The 20,691-nt window shown below is 39.0% G+C and overlaps 1 protein-coding gene across 2 annotated transcripts in view; it reads right to left on the reverse strand.

Moving 5' to 3' along the window:
* PEAK1 (pseudopodium enriched atypical kinase 1) overlaps nt 1–20,691 on the reverse strand; it is a 313,862-nt gene that overhangs the window by 15,879 nt on the left and 277,292 nt on the right. For both annotated transcript variants that reach the window (XM_043554944.1, XM_043554943.1), the window contains exon 7: nt 14,042–14,787. In XM_043554944.1, coding sequence (XP_043410879.1) covers nt 14,042–14,787 — 746 coding nt within the window. The remainder of the gene's footprint in view (nt 1–14,041; nt 14,788–20,691) is intronic.

A 20,691-nucleotide genomic window follows, 5' to 3' on the forward strand; every position in this document is an offset into this window, starting at 1 on the left:
GCCCCTCCCCAGCTCACTCTCTGTCTCACTCTCTCTTAAAAATAAATAAACATTAAAAAAAATTAAAAATAAATAAATAGAACATTTAAAGAAACGGAAGGAAGCAGCCCACAGTTGTAACAGGGACATGCACATCTTCATGGGGCTCTGTGAGCTTGTTCCTTGAGAACAAAGACTTAGACTCCTTTACAAAGAGAAGATACATACTACCCCAAATTTGGAACTGTTGGAAAAATAAGACAGAATTTTATGCTTTTTGCTTATGTGAGATTTTTATCATCTTCCCCAAAGTAATTTCATCCAAATTTCTTATGTGGCCTCACATAGCAGCATTTATTATAAAAAGACCTCAGAAAAGCAGTGAAAAAGAATGTCCCATTGAGACTGAGTCATAATTTTACCAACTGGCCATTCTGCTTATAGGTAAAGGGCTGTCATTTGTCCATTCAGGGATAACACTGAGGAATAGCAGGGCCAGTCCACTACTCAGGTATCATTATGATAGGATAGGTTCCATGTAGGAGTCAGGAGGCAGCCTGCCATGGAGCTGGTGACCCTATGCAACTATAATTATTATCCTCTGGCTTCAGTTTCCGCCTGTGTATGATGATGAATGATGAGTGCTGGCTCTTCTAAAGTTGACTTGAGTCTACTTTGGGGATTATGTGTTTAGTCAGTGGCTACCCAGATTCTCTGAAAGGAGGAAAACGCAAGGTAGATTTTATTTAGAGCAGGGAAGTTTTAAGTTCATGCTTAAATTTATGTTAAGTTTTATTTAGAGAGCAGGGAAGTTAAGGGCTGGAGGCCAGCCAATACACAGCCCACAGAGACAAGTCCGATTTGCTGGGTGGCGGCTCACCAAATGGTGATGAGGGGATGAAAGGAGACATGAAAGAAACAGAAATAGAAGTTGAAGGTTAAATATTGTCTGGGCATCAATTTGGCCTTTCCTTCACCAAAACACTTAAAAAAGTAGGCTGTGCTCACTGCCTCCCTGTTCCCTACTCTAACTGGCTGCATCTGGTATCTGCTCCCACTATTATTGAGATTGTATTTTCTTAAAGTTTACCAGAGATTGCCTTTTCCTTATGCTGCTCAAGCTTTTTGCAATTCTGGACTCTGGTGGGTCCTTGCTCTTTGCTACTTCTTCTCCTGTGTTTCTGTTTGGGTCACTTAGATGTGTAGACCTTTTCTTGATGTTATAGACTCTGCCACTATAACAGCATACATTCCCCAAAGTTTGAACTAAATCAAGTCTACGAGAAGACTGGGTAACCATATTTCTAGTCTTGATCTCCCTTTTGAGTACCAAACCTACATTTTTGTCTGGCTACAGCATTTCTCTAGCACTGGATGTCCTAGAGGCATGCTCCACAAAGAGCTCATCTGGCTTTTCTGACTTATATTTCAGTTGATGGCACCCTCCTCCTGGGGCTGTCTCTCATCCTATAGCCAGCCTTTCACCAGACATGGTCCTACCAACTGTTTCAGCTCTTTTACCACCTGCCCCTTCTTTCCCACTGTCCAGTGGCTCATTATTACTTACCTGGACTACTGCAATAGCATCATGACTGGCTTCCTTTCTGGACTCTTCTATCATAGTTTTCTTCCAAAATCATTTCACCATAGTTTCCCCCCCCCCCAAATCATTGATATTATATTATTCCCCTGTTTAAAAATCCTTAGTGGCTTCCCATAAAACACGAAATAAAGTTGGGGCACCTGGGTGGCTCAGTCGGTTAAGCCTCCGACTTTGGCTCAGGTCATGATCTTGCTGTTCGTGAGTTTCAGCCCTGTGTCGGGCTCTGTGCTGACAGCTCAAAGCCTGGAGCCTGCTTCAGATTCTGTCTCCCTTTCTCTCTGCCCCTCCGCTGCTCACGCTCTATCTCTCTCAAAAATAAATAAACATAAAAAAAAAACCCACAAAAATAAAGTCTAACTTTTTGAACTCATCATTCAAAGCTCTAAATGTGGTCCCAAATCTTTCCATAGCCAAATTTTAATATTCTCTTCCTGCACTGTGGACAAAAAAGGCCGTATTTTATTGGCCCTGTGATAGTGTTAACAATGACTTATTTCATTCATTAATTGTCATTCATCTTTACATTTCTGAACCTTCATTATAATTTATCTTGTTTAAGAGTTATTTATGCCTTTGTCTTTCCCACTGGAATATAAGCTCCTTGAGGGTGAGGCTTTGTTTTGTTCACATGTACTTCTATAAATCCACACAGATATCACAATTTTTTATACAGTAAATGTTTGCCAAAAGGTCAAGAAATATTTGTTGAATGCCCATTATGTACATTATACTATTTCGGATAGAATATAATGCTATCTAATGCTAAATGCTAAAGCTACCTGGGGTGCTTGTTAACAATGCAGTTTCCCAGGCCTCACTTCCAGAGATTCTGATTCTGCAGGTATGAGATGCAGCTGAGGAAAGTATATATATATATATATATATTTAAATTTATTTATTTATTCTGAGACACAGAGAGAGAGAGACAGACAGACAGTGTGAATGGGGAAGTGGCAGAGAGAGAGAAGGGAAGAGAGAGAATCCCAAGCAGACTTTGCACTTCAGTGCAGAGCCTAATGTGGGGCTTGAACTCATGAACTGCAAGATCATGACCTGAGCCGAAATCAAAAGTTGTATTCCTAACTGCCTGAGCCACCTGGGCAGCCCTGACAAAAGTATATTTCTAATGAGGACCCCTGGGTGATACAGAAATAGGTCACCTGTAGATGACAGTGCTATTCCCAGAAGTGCAGTCCAGACAGAGGAACTAGTGTGTGTAGGGTTGGGTGACATGATATAAGAACTACTCGTGATTTGTGCTAGAGGATGCAACTATAGGGATGAATAACTTGGGGTGTCTGCCTTCAAGGACTCAGTGTCAAATGATCTAAAATCTCCAATTCCTTGTTTTTTTTTAATCAAAAAGACATTATGCCACCATTAAAAAACAAAACGAAATCAAAATCACCTATAATTATCACCACTCTAACAGGAATTATTTGCATATTACCATTTTGTAAGTCAGTTTTTAAAAAGTTATGATCATACTATTTGGTATTCTGTTATTTTCATGTGACATTTTACAAAAACTGTTTTTCATGATTTTTTTAGAGTCTTCATAATTACCATTTAATGGCCACAAAGACTCCATTGGGCATTGTCATAATTTATTAAATTGTTTCCTTAATATCAGACACCCAGTTTGTTTTCAATTTTTGGCAGTGCTAAAAATCTTGAGGATGCTAGCATTTAGTAGTTTTCTCTCCTAATTTTAAGTAAAAATGTTTACATCTTTGAAGTAATGAGAAATAAAACATGTAAGGACAGAACTTACCTAAATATACTCAGACCAGTGCCTAATTTTAAAGAAGAATAAAGAGTGGTCTAAAAAATGTTGAGCAGTTAACTTTTCAGTATTGTTAATAATAATGCATTATTGTATATGTATAGTCTGGAAAGGGGTTTCACTACATAAAAACATATGCATTAGAACAATCTTATAAGGGGGTGCCTGGGTGGCTCAGTTGGGTAAGTGTCCAACTTTGGCTCAGGTCATGATCTTGTGGTTCGTGAGTTCGAGCCCCACATCAGACTCTGTGCTGACAGCTCAGAGCCTGGAACCTGCTTCATATTCTGTGTCTCCCTCTCTCTCTGCTCCTACTCAGCTTGCACTCTGTCTCTCTCAAAAATAAACATTAAGAAAAGAACACTCTTATGAGGTAGGTAGAGCAGGTAGTATCCATTCATGTGAAAACCATGACTTACTTGGGGATACACAGAGACTGATTCTGACCCATGTCAGCTAACTCCAAATTGACTTTTCTCTATTATGTGTTGTGATAATAGCAATTTACTTAAGACAAATACAACTAATAAAACTATTCACACTGAATGAAAAACAGAATAAAGCTATGGAATGAATTGTGTCCTCCCTATATTTCTATGTTGAAGCCCTAACTCCTAATATGACATATTCTTTCCCCCATTTTAACCCCCACATGAGGACACAGTGAGAAGGTAGCTGTCTACAAGCCAGGAAGAGAGTCCTCCAGTCTCCAAAACTGGGAGAAAATAAATTTCTGTTTAGCCATCCAGTCAGTTTTGTTATGGTAGCCTGAGCAGACTACGATTTTTGTAATGAGAAGTAGAGTACCACTGTAACAAATACCCAAAACTGTAGAAGCAGCTTTGGAATTGGGTAGAAGCTGGAAGAGTTTTGAGATTCATGACAGAAAAAGCCTAGATAATCATGAAGAGACTATTGTTAGAAATATGAACATTAAGAGTGATTCTGGTGAGGAATCAGACAGAAATGAGGAACATGCTATCAGAAACTGGACAAATTATAAAATGACAGAGAACTTGGCTAAAATGTTCTAGAATTTTGTGGATAGCAGAACTTGTGAACAATGAAACTGTATATTTAGCTGAGATTTCTAAGCAAAGTGGTCAAGCAGCAGCTTATTTCCTCCTAACTGCTTATAGTAAAAACGCAAAAAGGGAGAGAGTAGTTGAAGAAAGAATTGTTAAGCAAAAAGGAACCAAGACTTTAAGATTTGGATAATTCTCAGTCTATCCATACTGCAACAAACAAGAAAGCTAGTTCTAAAAGGAACACTAAGGGGTGTGACTGAATAACCATTTTTCTAAAGAGATCAGGGGTATGACTCATGGACTTATTAATCAGTCATCTCAGGAGAAGCCAGAATGAGAGGATTCTACCAGAAAAGACACTGCTAGTTTGAACTAAAGGGACAGAAGAAGCAGGATGGAGTGAAGGAAAGTTGTCAGACTTCTTGGATTCTATATAACTCTTCCATAGAGCTGTGAAGGTGCATTATTCTTTAAGGAAAGGGAAGAATGACCCTGAAGGTGTTTCAGAGATTGTCAGGGCTGTTACTCCCATCACAAATCTAAGAGACAAGACTGTTTCCTCCTGGGTTTCAAAGGGTAGGGCTGCCTCGGCAGAGAGCCATGTGGATGGGGCCTCACAGGGCAGTGTGGGCAGGGCCCTTACAAAGAGCTGGAGGAGCAGGGTGCTTAGCAGAGCCATGGGAGCAATGCTGCCAGTACTGAATCAAAGAGGATCGTTTGTGAGTGTTCATATCTAATGGAATTTGCCTTGCTAGGTTTTGGACTTGCTTGAGACCCATCATCTCTTCCTTCCCTTCTATTTCTCCCTTTTAGAATGGAATTGTCTATCCTATGCCTGTCCACCATCATATTTTTTAACATAGTGTTAACTTTTAGTTAACATAGTGTTATATTAGTTTCAGGTGTATGGTATAATGATTCACCAATTCTATGTATTATTCACTGTTCATCACTGTAAGCATACTCTTAATCCCCTTCACCTATTTTGCCCATTCCCCCACCCAGCTTCCCTCTGGCAAATACCAGTTTGTTCTCTGTAGTTAAGAGTTTTTTGGTTTGTCTCTTTTATCGTCTGTTCATGTGTTTTTATTTTAAATTCCACATACAAGTGAAATCATATATTTGTCTTTCTCTGATTTATTCACTTAGCATTATACTCTCTAGCTCCATCCATGTTTTACAAATGGCAAGATCTCATTCTTTTCTATGGTTGAGTAATATTCCATGGTGTATATATGCATCTTCTTTATCCATTCATCTGTTGACAGACACTTGGGCTGCTTCTGTATCGTGGCTGTTGTAAATAATGCTACAATAAATACAGGGTTGCACAGATCTTTTCAAATTAGTGTTTTCATTTTCTTTGGGAAAATACCCAATAGTGGAATTACTGACCACCACTGTATTTTGGAAGCACATAACTTGGCTAGTTTCATAGGGTCACAGCTAGAGAGGAAATCTGCCTTAGAATGAATCAGACCCTGAGTTATACCCATATCTGATTTAGATGATATTTAGATCAGACTTTGGACTTGAGAGTTGATGCTTGAATGAGTCAAAACCTTTGGGTCTGTTGGGATGAACTGAATATATTTTGCATGTGATAAGAACATGAATTTTGGGGTGCCAGGGACAGAATGCTATAGACTGAATTCTGAGTCCCCAAAATTAATATGTTAAGTGCTAACCCCTGAGATATTGTGATTTATAATAAAAGGTCATCCAGATAACCAGAATATATTTCTCAAATATATATGGTCTTCATTCATGGTTCTTAACTCACACCTCCCCAAACCCTTGGAATTTTGTAAGTATTGAGAGCAACAAAGGTGTCTCTTACTATGTTCATAAGGTGACTTATGGACCCCACTGAAAGAAGGGGCTGGTTGCCAGGGGAACCAACCTCATGATTGAAGGGCTGCAACTTTCAGTCCCACCCCAACCTCCATGGAGAAAGTGCCTAGAAATTGAATCAACAGCCAATCATCAGTGATTTAATCAATCATGGCTATGTAATGAACCCTCCATAAAACCCCAAATGGACAGAGTTTGAAGAGATTGGTAAACACGTGGAGATTTGGGGAGTGTGGTGCACATGGAGAGAACATGGAAGCTCTGTGCCCTTTCCCCACACCTTGCTCTATGCATCTCTTCTATCTGGCTGTTCTTGAGTTATATTCTTTTATAATAAGCTGGTGATCTAGTAAGATGCTTCTTTGCATTCTATGAGATGATCTAGTAAATTACTCGAACCCAAGGAGGGGGTTGTGGGAATCTCTGATTTACAGCCAGTTGGTCAGAAGCACAGGTAATGACTTGGGTTTGTGACTGGTGTCTGCTGTTTGTAGAAGGTGGCAGTCTGGTAGACTGAACCCTTAACTTGAGAGACATGGTGCTGTCTCCAGGTAGGGAAGTTGAATCACGGTGAATTGTAGGATGCCCTTTTGGTGTCTTAAAATTGCTTTCTGTTGTGTTAGAAGTGTGCACCTTCCCTCAATGTTGGAAACTGAGTCTCTGAACACACAATTTAACCCCCCATTTGGACCATATTTGGAGATAGGGCCTACAAAGAGGTAATTAAGGTCATCAAGGAGGCGGCCTGATGTGGATTAGTATCCCTAGAAAAAGAGACACCAAGCCTCCATCCCCCCCTTGGCCATGTATGGACACAGGGAGAAGGCAGCCATCTGCAAACCAGAAAGAGAACTCTCACTAGAAACTAAATCAACCAGAACCTTTATCTTGAATTTTCCACTTTTTAGAACTGTGACAAAATTCAACTCTATTGTTTAAGCCACCCAATCTATATAGTATTTTGTTACAGCAGTTTGAACAAACTAAGACAACACCCAAAGTAAAGACCTTTGTACTTTTATCACTACAGTGGACTTGGCAGTTAAGGGGATAGCATCCTTTGGCTTTCAAATTGCTAAATTCTAGCACTGATTTCCTTTTGCAATGTTTTAAAGACCTTTTAGTCTCTTCAAGAGACAGTCAAACCTGTTAGTCACTCTAAATTCCATCAGTATGGGAAGGGATATTTTAAGAAGACAAACAGTAAAAACCTGTTTGTGTGAGCCAACTGCTGGTCTCTTTTGCTTACCTCTGCAAAGGTAGGGTTCACAGTGTCCTGGTAGTTTATTCCTCTAAGGTTGTACAATCAATTGGGTACTTCTAGAAATGCCCAAACAGTCTTCAAAGACACATTTATATTCACCATTTAGTATAAAACGTCCTTTCCCAAACCTGCCAACAACTCCCAGTGTATAACCACTTGCCACCTGTTCTTTGGAGATTGCTTCTGCATCATTACAAGCCAAGAAATCAATACTACACCATTGATTTGGGAAAGAGACAAGATTGCACGCAATAATACATAAAGTTAGTCAAGCCCTACTTCTCCATTGTTTTGAAAGAACAGATAGTTCAATGCCCTGTTCTGAAATAGGTACTCATCCTGGATTGGTGATCTTGTAGCAATAAAAGCCCAAGATAGATGAGGCACCATAACCCCAATTGACTTAACAGCTCTTGAGTGCTACACAGAATCTCAAAATGCCTTTTTAGACTCAACAGTTATGTATTAACTAAAATCCAGCTCCTCTCTCTGCAGTCTATCCCTCAGTTTAATTTACAAAGTATGGGCTGGGGCCCAGGGTCACTCTGCTAGCACCACCAGACAGTTAAGTGGTAAGGGCACTGCAGCTGCAGACAGCAGTTGAAGGTCTGCTCCAAATATGTACTCTGTCTTGATAGACAGGTAAGGCCAATTGTTTACCTTATCCATTAATTTCCTAAGACACCATCTGGTCTTTCCAAGCCAAATTAACATGTAAAAGTCATTTAGATATGTTAATTGGTTTTGAACCAGGAAATAGAATCAATAAAAAGGGACTATGGGAATGGAGAACATTACGCATTTACCTAGAACTCTGTGTTTTAAAAAGCTCTTTCACATGCATTAGCTCCCTTGATCCTAACCTCAATCCCACAGATTATCATTGTAAACATCTGAAAGAGGAGGAAATTGAGGCTCAATGATTGTTACCCTTTTAAAGTAGCCTAGGGAAGACACTTAGGGAGAGGGAAAGGAGTGAATACTTATCAGGGATGTTTTATTCTCTTTTAGCCAAACAGACCCAAAGCTAAGGAAACAGACTCAGAGTAGCAATTTGTGACAAAGCTAGTAAGTAGCAGAGCCAGGACTTGAACCCAGGATCTTTTGGACTTCAAAGTCTACTCTCTACTAACAATTTCCTCTTTAAAAAAATCCAAAGGCTGGCTGGGTGAGGACTGGGCAAACAAGAAGAAACCACATTGACATGGATAGGAGAAAATGGGACACAACCTTGCCATAAAATCCACCCCTGGTGCAGTATCCCCATAACAGGGAGAGAACTCAAAACCTGGAGCTTCTCCCTCAGAAGTGAGGGATTTAAATCCTACATCTGGCATCCCAACTTCTAAGACATACACCTGAGAGACAAGCCTCTAAAACATGTAACTTTGAAACCCAACAGGGCTTGTGTCCTGAGACCCACAAAACTGTGGCAATCTGAGAAACCGCTCTTGAAGGGCCTACATGCTGGGACTTACCCACCCAAGAAGCAGCCAACTGTGCCTTGCCTTAAAGTGAAGGAGGCTCAAATGCTTATATTAAAGCACTGGTGTGAGACTAAAGCACCAGTGGAGTGGCAGACATCTAATCTGAAACATACAACTAGGAGCCTGCTGGAACACTTTCCAGAGACAAAGACTAGTAGGTATGATCTTTATGTTCTCCCTTTGCCAGGCTCCAGGGCACTAGTATCCCAAAGAATGAGCTTTTATGTGTGTCTGGTGGCCTGACTTTTATGGCTGCTGTCTAGGGGATGCCTCTTGACTGCGTGGCTCTGGAGGCAGGGGGGGGTTTGTGTTCCTGGTCCCATAGGACTGTAATAATTGGTATCACCCAGAAAAAAGCTTATACCCCTGTCTGACACCCCAAGTTTTGTGATTGCTGTCAGGGAGCACCTCTCTATCATCTGGTTCTGGCAGTCAGTGGGGTTCATGGGTCTCACAGGACTGTAACCAATGGAGAAAAAGGTCTTAAACAGCTACCAACCCCAGGGCAGAGCAAGAGGTAGCAAACCCAGGAGCTTGGTCTTTCTGTGAAGAAGGCCTATTAGCTAATCATGGGGCTGACCATACACCTTTCCAGAGACCTCAGAGAGAGGGTGCTATATTCCTACTCACCCTCTGCCATGCCCCAGAGTGCCAGTGTCTCCTGGACAGGAGCTGTACACACATTTGGTGCCCTGGTTTTTGTCTGGTGCCCCAGTTTATATGGCTGCTGTCCAGAAAATGCTCCTTGACCACCTGGCTCTGGTGGCCAGGGGGCTTGAATCCTGGGTCCCCTAGGACTATAGCAGAGAGATAGTTCTTGGCAGGTTTCCACTCAGGGCACTGCACAGACAGTGGTCGTACACTCCCTAGTCTTTCTGTGAAGAAGTCCTCTTTGCTTGTTCTGGAACTTTGGCCTGAGGGGCAGACTTCAGGTTTGGTACATATTTAGTAGCCTGTAGAGTTGGTCTCCGGGAACATAGGCTATGGACACCATGTTGGTGCTTTCTCTCTGCCATGCTCCAGTTTACCAGTATCACACAGAAAAAACTTATACTCTTGTCTAGAGCCTGGGTTTCTGTACCTGCTTCCCAGAGGGCACCTGTTCCAGATCTGCGTATGTTTGCAGTCCCGCAGGATTATATATATTTGCCTATTTTTTATTTTTATTTTTTATATTTGCCTATTTTTAAAAGCTGATGCCTGAGGGTCTGGCTTTCAGTCAGCCTGAGTCTAGGTGCTGAGATTCTCCCCCTTGGGACACTGATGGGTCTTGGCATATTCTCAACTACTGGGAGCTATTAAAAATATAATAGCCTGCTTGAACAGGCACAAAGGTTTGAGAGATGACAAAGATCTGGGGCAGGATTGAATGACAAGGTTCATCTACATGAGGCCACTCCTTTAAGGCTGGGAGAGGTGGTTGTTTCATCTACTGTATGGAAACGCAGACTCAAGCTAAATGAAAAAAGAGAGGAATATGTTCCAAATGAAAAAACCAAGTAAACCCCAGAAAAAAACAAACAAACAAACAAACAAACAAAAACAAAAAACCTTAATGAAATGGAGATAAGTAATGTACCTGATAAAGAGTTCAAAGTAATGGTTATAATGAATGGGGAGAAAAATGGATGAACACAAAGAACTTCAACAGAGAGATGGAAAATATAAGAAAGTACCACACAGAAGCCACAGAGCTGAAGAATACAATAACTGAATGGAAAAATACATGAGACAGGTTCAGTAGCAGACTAGATGAAGCAAAAGAAAGGATCAGTCAACTCAAAGATAAGGCAGTGTTACTCACTGAATCAGAGCAGCAAAACCAAACAAATAAAAAAGAAAAAAAAATGAAGATAGCTTAAGGGATGTAGAGAACATCACATAGTCTAACATTTGCATCATAGTGCTCTGAGAAAAAGAAAAAAGAAAGGGATAGAAATCTTATTTGAAGAAACAATGACTGAAAACTTCCCTAACCTGTGGAAATAAACAGACATTGACATCCAGGAAGCCCAGAGTTCCAAATAAGAGGAACCCAAAGATACCCACACCAAGACACATTACAATTAAAATGTCAAGTTAAAGGACAACGTGTTAAGAACAGCAAGAGGAAAACAACTTGTTACATACAAGGGAACCCCCATAAGACTCTCAACAGATTTTTCAGCAAAAATTTTGCAAGTTAGAAGGGAGTGGCACTACATATTCAAAGTGCTAAAAAAACCTCACCAAACCCCAAAAAACCAACCAACCAACCGAACAAAAAAACCTCCCAACCAAGAATACTCTACCTAGCAAAGTTATCATTCAGAAGTGAAGGAGAGACAGAGTTTTTCAGACAAGCAAAAGCTGAAGGAGTTCACCACTATTAAACTGGCCTTACAATAAATGTCAAAGGAAGTTGTTTAAGTTGAAAACAAAGTGCACTAATTAGTAACAAGAACACACATTAAAGAATAAATCTCACTTGTAAAGTAAATATATAGTAAAGGTAGGGATCAATCACTTATGAGACTAGTATAAAGATTGAAAGACAAAACTAGTGGGGCACCTGGGTGGCTCAGTCAGTTAAGTGTTGACTTTGGCTCACGTCATGATCTCATGGTTTGTGGGTTCGAGCCCTGTGTTGGAGGGCTCTGTGCTGACAGCTCAGAGCCTGGAGCCTGCTTTGGATTCTGTCTCCCTCTCTCTCTGCCCCTTGCCTGCTCACGCTGTCTCTCTCTCTCTCAAAAATAAACATTAAACAAAATTTTTAAAAAAAGAAAGACAAACTAGTAAAAATAATTATGATTACAATTGGTTAAGGGATGCACAAAATAAAAAGATGTTAACTGTGACATCAAAAACATAAAATGAAAGAAACCACAAAATGTGTGGAGGGAAGAATAATTTTGAGCTTTACAATGGGATGAAACTTAAGCTGTAACCAACTTAAAACAGACTGTTATAGATATAAGTTGTTATATGCAAGCTCATGGTAACCATAAAACAAAAACACAAAAAAGAAAGAGAAAGGAAAATAAGCATAGCACTAAAGAAACCACAAAGTAAGAGATCAGGAGAAGAAACAGATGACCTACAAAATCAGTCTTTCTGGACACAATAAACAAAATGGCAATAAGCACAGACCTATCAATAATCACTTTAAATGTAAATAAATTCTCCAATCCAAAGACACAGAGTGGCTGAATGGATTAAAAAAAAAAAAAAGACCCATCTATATGCTGTCTAAAGAGACCCACTTTATTAAAAAATTTTTTTTAATGTTTTATTATTTATTTCTTGAGAGAGAGAGAGAGAGAGACACCATGAGCAGGCAAGGGACAGAGACAGAGGGAGACACAGAATTCAAAGCAGGTTCCAGGCTCTGAGCTGTCAGCACAGAGCCTTCCAAAATGGGGCTTGAACCCACAAACTGTGAGATCATGACCTGGGCCAAAGTAGGACGCTTAACCAACTGAGCTACCCAGGCACCCTGAGACCCACTTTAGAGGTAAGGACAAGACTGAAAGTGAAGGGATGGAAAAAGATATTCCATGCAAATGAAAACCAAAAGAAAGCTAGAATGTTAATTTACATCAGACAAAATAGACTTTGAAACAAAGATTGTAATAAGAGACAAAGAAACGAGTTACGTAATGATGAAAGGATCAACCAACAAGAGGCTGTAACATTTGTCAACATTTATGCAACTAACATTAAGAGGACATAAATACATAAAGCAAATACTAACAGACCTAAAGGAAGAAATTGACAACAATACAATAATACTAGGAGACTTACATCAATGGATAGATCATCCAGACACCCCCGCCCAAAAAAAAAAAATCAACAAGGAAACGTCAGCCTTAAATGAAACATTAGACCACATAAGCCCACAGATGGGCTTAACAGATATATACCCAACATTCTATTCAAAAGCAATAGAATACGCATTCTTCTCAAGCACACATGGAACATTTTCCAAGATAGATCATGTTAGGACAAAAAACAAGTCTTAATAAATTTAAGAGGACTGAAATTTTATCAAGCATCTTTTCTGACTACAATGGTATGAAACTAGAAATTAACACAAAAATTACACAAAGAAAACTGGGAAATTCATAAATTTGTGGAGATTAGACAACATGCTACTGAACAACCAATGGGTCAAAGAAGAAATCCAAAGAAATAAAAAAAAAATACCTTGAGACAAATGAAAATGGAAATGTAACAAAGATCATGCTTTATCTGTTACATTGACAAAGCCTATGGCTTATTTACAGTGAATGTAACTGGGCAAGAATTCTTAATGTTAATAGTTTTAGCTTTTGTGAAGAGGTGGTTTGTCTGGAATGGGCAATCTACAGTTAAGAAATTAATATGTGACATAATGGATAAAGTAAGTTGGGCTATGGAGTCAGAGAGATCTGTGTGCATATCCCAGCTCAACTAATTGTGTGTGACCCTAAGCAAGTAAGCTCACCTATCTTTTATTTTCCTCATCCGTCACATGGATAAAAAGATCTTAACCTCATAAACTTGATGTGAAGATCAAATTATGTAACACCAATAATGTTCCTGGCACATCAACAAATATTGGTTACCTTCTTCTGTAAAAATGTCTCCCCAAGAAGCAGAACAGTTATAGAGCAGGGGCAGACCAGTGTCTCTTATTTGCTAGAGAATAAAGACAGAAACATGGAGTGGAAGGGACATAACAGACCCATTTGTATAGGTAGCCTTCGCAAACAATCACAGCTCAAGGATTAGCTACTTTCAGAAGATTTCTCTGACCTCTAAAGTTTGGGTTAAAGTCCTTCTAAGCTTCCAGAATTCTGTTTTCCTCTATCTTAGCAATACAGTATACTGTAAGTCTGTCTCTTAACATATCTGTTTTCCCCTTTAGATAGTAAGTAACTCCCCTGCTTATTATAATATCTGGTGTAAGGTAGATGATCAATAACTTTTTGCTGAATAAAAGAATGGAGGAAAGAACAGACCCATCCCAATAACAGTGTGTTGGGTAAGGTTAAAATCAAATTTATAATATTTTCTTACCTTGACTGCATAGTTGTTAAGTGGATCTTTTGCATATGAAGCTGTGTAGTAAACTGCATCACCTGCCTCACAACACGGTTTGTCACTAGTTAGCCTGAAGTCTGACCAGCTGTCCACCCCAAAACGGAGCTGATCTTTCTGTCCAGCCATGAAGAGGTCTTCACATTTAATAGCCAGTTTTTTCAAGGCATCTGTATGAAGGCTTCGGATTTTACCCACCACTTCTTCCCGATTCTCAAGTCCTCTATAAAGTGCTTGTCTCTGTGGCTTCTGTATGCCTCGGCCCTGTCTGCAAGAGGGACCACGCCGGCTGGATAGGGACTCCATGCTGTTGGAAAATCTATCCTTAATACTGAGAGTGGTTAAGCTGGATATACTGTTTGCTGCTGAGGGGACAGGTCTCTCCTTGAGCAAAGGTCTTTCCAAGGAGTCATAAGACTCAATGTCCAGTCCCTTGAGTTCATAACTGATGGAAGAGCCAGCACTACTGGCATCCCAGTTGGGGTCGATATCATAGGTGGGATTAGCCATTACACAAAGACTTGTTTCCATGGATTTTTGGAGGTCTTTGGGGATTGGTTCTGTATTGGCTCTTATGATCGTTTTCTTTGGCAGTGGGGGTGGTGTAGGTTGGGAAGCATTAGGTGTTTCTTCATCTGTTTTCCCACTAAAGACAACAGCATCATCCAAAGTTCCCTTAGGCTGCCGTGGATGCTTGGGTGGTATCATGGCTGCTCTAGATTGCCCTGTATTGTTTTAAAAGAAAGAAAGAAATAATAGTTAAGTTTTTATTCTTGTTACATAATTGAAAGTTAAGGAGAAATAAGGAACTTACGGAGGTGGCCATGACAATATAAGAAGTCAATGCCTTAATTCAAAATGGTTGAAGAAAAGCAACCAAAGAACAAATAGGTAAAAGTCTAAGACTTGGTGGGAGCAATAAAATGTGAGCAATGTCTCAGCATGTCTCAGCATGTGCCAGAGGAACAAGATAATGGGTTGTAACAACAACAACAACAACAACAACAACAACACTTCAGTTCTCCACTCCTGCCCTCAAGATTGCTGATTTTTACTACACTAGAATATGAAGGGGTGACAGACACTCAAATAATTACATTGTGACAGGGTAGAGATGAAAACATTTGTGGATTAGAAAACACTTGGAAGCATTTTAAAAAACAATGGAAACTAGCAATGGAACCACTAGTATCAAAAGATACTATTCTGTTCTTTTAACCTGGTTCCAAAGTTACCCTATATTGTATATAGCACTTGTCATTTTCAATCCAACACATATGAATACAATTTCATAAACATGTTATTTTATTTCACTCTAGAGATGGATTCTAGCACTAGTCTTAAACTGGTCTATGTATAATTCTTGTGATTAGGATAAAGGGAACAATACATATTAGTAGTCAACTGCTGTTCCAAACATCCTTCACAAAGTCTTATGACTTTCTATTTTATTTATTTTTTCTTTTTTCAACGTTTTTTTTTTTATTTTTGGGACAGAGAGAAACAGAGCATGAACGGGGGAGGGGCAGAGAGAGAGGGAGACACAGAATCGGAAACAGGCTCCAGGCTCTGAGCCATCAGCCCAGAGCCTGACGCGGGGCTCGAACTCACGGACCGCGAGATCGTGACCTGGCTGAAGTCGGACGCTCAACCGACTGCGCCACCCAGGCGCCCCTTATTTTGAAGGTATATAAACTATGATTTGAGTGATACTACTTTTGGACATCTCTTACAAGCCCTAGTTATAGAACCAATCATCTCTGCTTCCTTTCTAGCACCTTCATTTGGAAGACAATAAAATACACATGTGTGAAAATGAAAACAAAAATGGCCCAAAATCTTTGGGACACAGCACAAGAAGTTCTAAGAGGAAAATACATAGCAATACAGGCCTACCTACCTCAAGAAATAAGAAAAAGCTTGAATAAAAAAATCTAACCTTACACCTAACGGAACTAGAAAAAGAACAAACAAAACCCAAGGTAAATAGAAAGAAGGAAATACTGAAGATTAGAGCAGAAATAAATGTATAGACACACACACACACACACACACACACACACACACACACACACACACAAGAGAGAGAGAGAGAGAGAGAGAGAGAGAAAGAAAGAAATCAATGAAACCAAGAGCTGGTTCTTTGAAGATAAACAAATGTGATAAACCCTTAGCCAGACTTATTAAGTAAAAAACAGAAAGGACCTGAATAAATAACATCAGAAACAAAAGAGAAGTAACACTGATACAACAGAAATACAAAGGAATATGAGAATACTACAAAAAGTTATATGTCAACAAATTAAACAACCTACAAGAAATAAATTCCTAGAAACATATAATCTTCAAAAACTGAACCAGAAATAGAAAATCTCAACAGATTGACTACAGGTAATGAAACTGAATCAGTAATAAAAACAACTACCAAAGGCAGAAGTCCAGGACCCGATGGGTTCACAGGTGAATTCTATCAACCATTTAAAGAAGAGTTAATACCTATTCTTCTCAAACTATTCTAAAAAATAGAAAAAGAAGGAAAGCTTCTAAATACCTTCTATAAGGCCAGCATCACCCTGATACCAACACCAGACAAAGACACCAAAAAAAAAAAAAAAAAAAGGAAGAAAAGTATGAGCCAATATTCCTGATGAACATAGATGTAAAAATTATCAACAAAATATTAGCAAACTGAATTCAACAATACATTAAAAAATCATTCACCATGATCAGGTGAGATTCATCCTGGGGATGCAAGGTGGTTCAATATTCACAAATCACTCAATGTGATATACCACATCAATAAAATGAAGGATAAAAATCATATGATCAAGTCAATGGATGCAGAAAAAGCATCTGCCAAAACTCAACATCCATTCATGATAAAAACTCTTAACAAAGTAGGGTTAGAGGAAACATACCTCAACATGATAGGGAAAAGACAAGGATGTCCACTCTTGCCTCTTTATTCAACATAGTACTGGAAATCCTAGCCACAGTAATCAGACAAGAACAGAAATAAGAGGCATCTATGTTGGTAAAGAAGTTAAACTGTCACTATTTGCAGATGACATGATACTATACATAGAAAATCTTAAAGACTCCACCAAAAAACAACTAGAAGTAATAAATGAATTCAGTAAAGTTGTAGGATACAAAAGTAATACCCAGAAATCAGTAGTGCTTCTATCTTCTATATACTAATAACAAAGTAGAAGGAAGAGAAATTAAGAAGACAGTTCCATTTACAATTGCACCAAAAATTTAGGAATAAACTTAACCAAAGAGGTTAAAGACCTGTACTCTGAAAACTATAACACAAGACACACACAAATGGAAAGATATTCCATGCTCATGAATCTAAGGAATTATTATTGTTAAAATGTCCCTATTAGCCAAAGGGATCTACAGATTCAATACCATCCCTATTAAAACACCAACATTATTTTTCACAGAACAAAAACAAATAATACTACAATTTGTATGGAACCACAGAAGACCCCAAACAGCCAATGTAATCTTGAGAAAGAAATACAAATCTGGAAGTATCAAAATTTCAGATTTCAAATTATACTGCAGGGGTGCCTGAGTGGCTCAGTCAGTTGAGCATCTGACTTTGGCTTGGGTCATGATCTCACACTTGTGAGTTTGAGCCCTGCATTGGGCTCTGCGCTGACAGCTCAGAGCCTGGAGCCTGCTCCTCCCCACCTGCATTCTGTGCCTCTCTCTCTCAAAATAAATAAATATAATAAAAAATTTTTTAAATTGTACTGCAAATCTAAACATTATGGTACTGACACAAAAATAGACACAGATCAACAGAACAGAATAGAGAACCCAGAAACAAACCCACAATTATATGATCAATTAATCTATGATGAAAGAGGCAAGAATATAAAACGGGGAAAAGACAGTCTCTTCAATAAATGTTGCTGGGAAAACTGGACAGCTACCTGTAAAAGAATGAAACTGGACTACCTTTTAACACCATGCACAAAAATAAACTCAAAATGAATTAAAAACCTAAATGTGAGAGCTATAGTAATATTTTTCTAGATATGCTTCCTAAGGTAACAAAAGCAAAGATAAACTACTGGGACTACACCAAAATAAAACAAAAATCTTTTGCACAGCAAAGAAAATCATCAATTGAACAAAAAGGTAACTTACTGAATGGGAGAAGGTATTTGCAAAGGATGTATCTCATAAGGGGTTAATATTCAAAATATATAAAGAACTTCTACAACTCAATGACAAAAAGCCGAACAATCCAACTAAAAAATGATCAGAGGACTGAATGTACAAAGAAGACATACAGATGGCCAACAGACACAAGAAAAGTCGCTCAACATCACTTATCATCAGGGAAATGCAAATCATAACACCAATGAGATATCACCTCACACCTGTTAGAAGAGTTAAAATAAGAAAGACATGAAATGACATCTTGGCAAGGATGCAGAGAAAAAGGAACCCTCCTGCACTGGTTGGTAGGAATGTAAATTGGTGTAGCCACTGTGGGAAAACAGTATGGAGGTTCCTCAAAAAATTAAAAATAGAAATAGCAGGGGCGGCTGGGTGGCTCAGTCAGTTAAGTGTCTGACTTTGGCTCAGATCCTGATCTCGCAACTTGTGAGCTGGAGCCCCACATCGGGCTCTCTGCTGTCAGTGCAGAGCCTGCTTTGGATCCTCTGTCTCCTTCTCTTCCTCTCTCTCTGCCTCTCCCTCTCTCTCAAAAATAAATAAACATTAAAAAAAATAGAAATACCGTACAGTCCAGTAATTGCACATGGGTATTTAACCAAAGATAGCATAATACACAAAGGGTATTATGCTAAGTGAAATAAAACTGAGAAAGACAAGTAACACAATTTCATACATAAGTGGAATCTAACCCTCCCAAAACAAAAACCCAAATTTAAACAAACAAAAAGCAGAATGAGACCTATAAATACAGTGAACAAACTGATGGTTGCCAGAGGGAAGGGGAGTGGGGGAATGGGCAAAATGGTGAGGGGGAGTGGGAGATACAGGGTTCCATTTATGGAATGAATAAGTCATGGAACAAAAGGCAAGACATAAGGAAGAAAGTCAATGACACTGTAACAGTGATGTATGGTGAGAGGCAGTAGCTACACTTGTGAACAAAGCATAACGTATAAACTTGTTGAATCACTATGTTGTACACCTGAAACTAAAGTAATATTGTGCATCAACTATACTAAAAAAACATACACGTGTGTGATTAATGACACCTTTTGGGCTTATTGTATAATGGAGAGAGACATTATTATTTTTTTTTAATGTTTTTTATTTATTTTTGAGACAGAGAGAGAGAGAGAGAGAGAGACAGAATCCAAAGGATTCTCTCTCCAGGCTCTGAGCTGTCAGCACAGAGCCCAATGCAGGGCTTGAACTTGTGAACTGTGAGATCATGACCTGAGCTGAAGTCAGACACTTAACTGACTGAGCCACCCAGGTGCCCCAACATTATTTTTTAAAGAAAGAGAAATACACTATGGAACTTTTTATAACAGTTGTTATAATTAGTAATGTTATTAAAATAATGAGGCCTCCATTAACTATCTCAGAATGAGAGTATAATGCTCTGTTATGGGATGAATTACGTTCTCTCCCCCCAAATGTTGAAGTCATAAACCTGGTACCTGTGAATGTAACCTGATTTAGAAATAGAGTCGTTGCAGAGGTAATCAAGTTAAGATCAGGTCACTAGGGTAGGCCTTAACCCAATATGACTGGTGCCCTCATAAAAAGAGGAAAACATCATGTAAAAAGAGACAAAAGAGAGTATGCCATGTGACAACAGAGGCAGAGAGTGGAACAATGCAGCAGCAAGCCAAGGATGTCAAGGATCAATGGCACCACCAGATGCTAGGGAGAAGAAGCAAAGGGTTCTATCCAGAGCTTCAGAGAAACCATGGCCTTGCTAACAGCTGAATTTTAGACTTCTAGCCTCCAAAACTGCGAGAGAATAAATTTCTCTTGTTTTCAGGCACTTACTTCATGGAAGTTTGTTACAGCAGCCCTATGAAACTAATACATGCTCCTACTGAAGGTCAGATAGAATAGAAGGCACTGCACGGACCTGAGAGTGATAATGAATAAAGATGGTGGTTTGTTTTTATGAAAATCATGTCCTTGTAGCAATGCCAAGGGTGGGCACAAATATAAACTGTGATGGTAATGACAATATAGTCCATTTCCCATTCATGCAGCTCTCTCCAAGAACACCCAGAAGTTTATACAAACTAACACAATACATACAGCAAACCTAAGGTCTACCTTTCTCCACTAATGGCATGTAGCAAATAGATATTTTTTTTGTAAGGAACAGAACTATATTGCATATAAACACAAACAAAAAAATGTATATACACACACACACACACACACACACACACACACACACACATACATACAGCATAAGAAGGAGAGAGACAAAGAAAAATGAGAATGCTAAGAAGGCCAGGACTTTGCTTTATTCATTATTGTATTCTCTATATCAGGACAGGGCCTGGATGTAAAAGATGTTCAATAATGTTTCTTGAATGACTAAAAGAATAAATTAGAGCTGAAAGAGAATTAAGTGGTAAACTTACAGAGGTACCTAT

The sequence above is a fragment of the Prionailurus bengalensis genome, chromosome B3, assembly GCF_016509475.1.
Source record: "Prionailurus bengalensis isolate Pbe53 chromosome B3, Fcat_Pben_1.1_paternal_pri, whole genome shotgun sequence".
Taxonomy (NCBI): domain Eukaryota; kingdom Metazoa; phylum Chordata; class Mammalia; order Carnivora; family Felidae; genus Prionailurus; species Prionailurus bengalensis.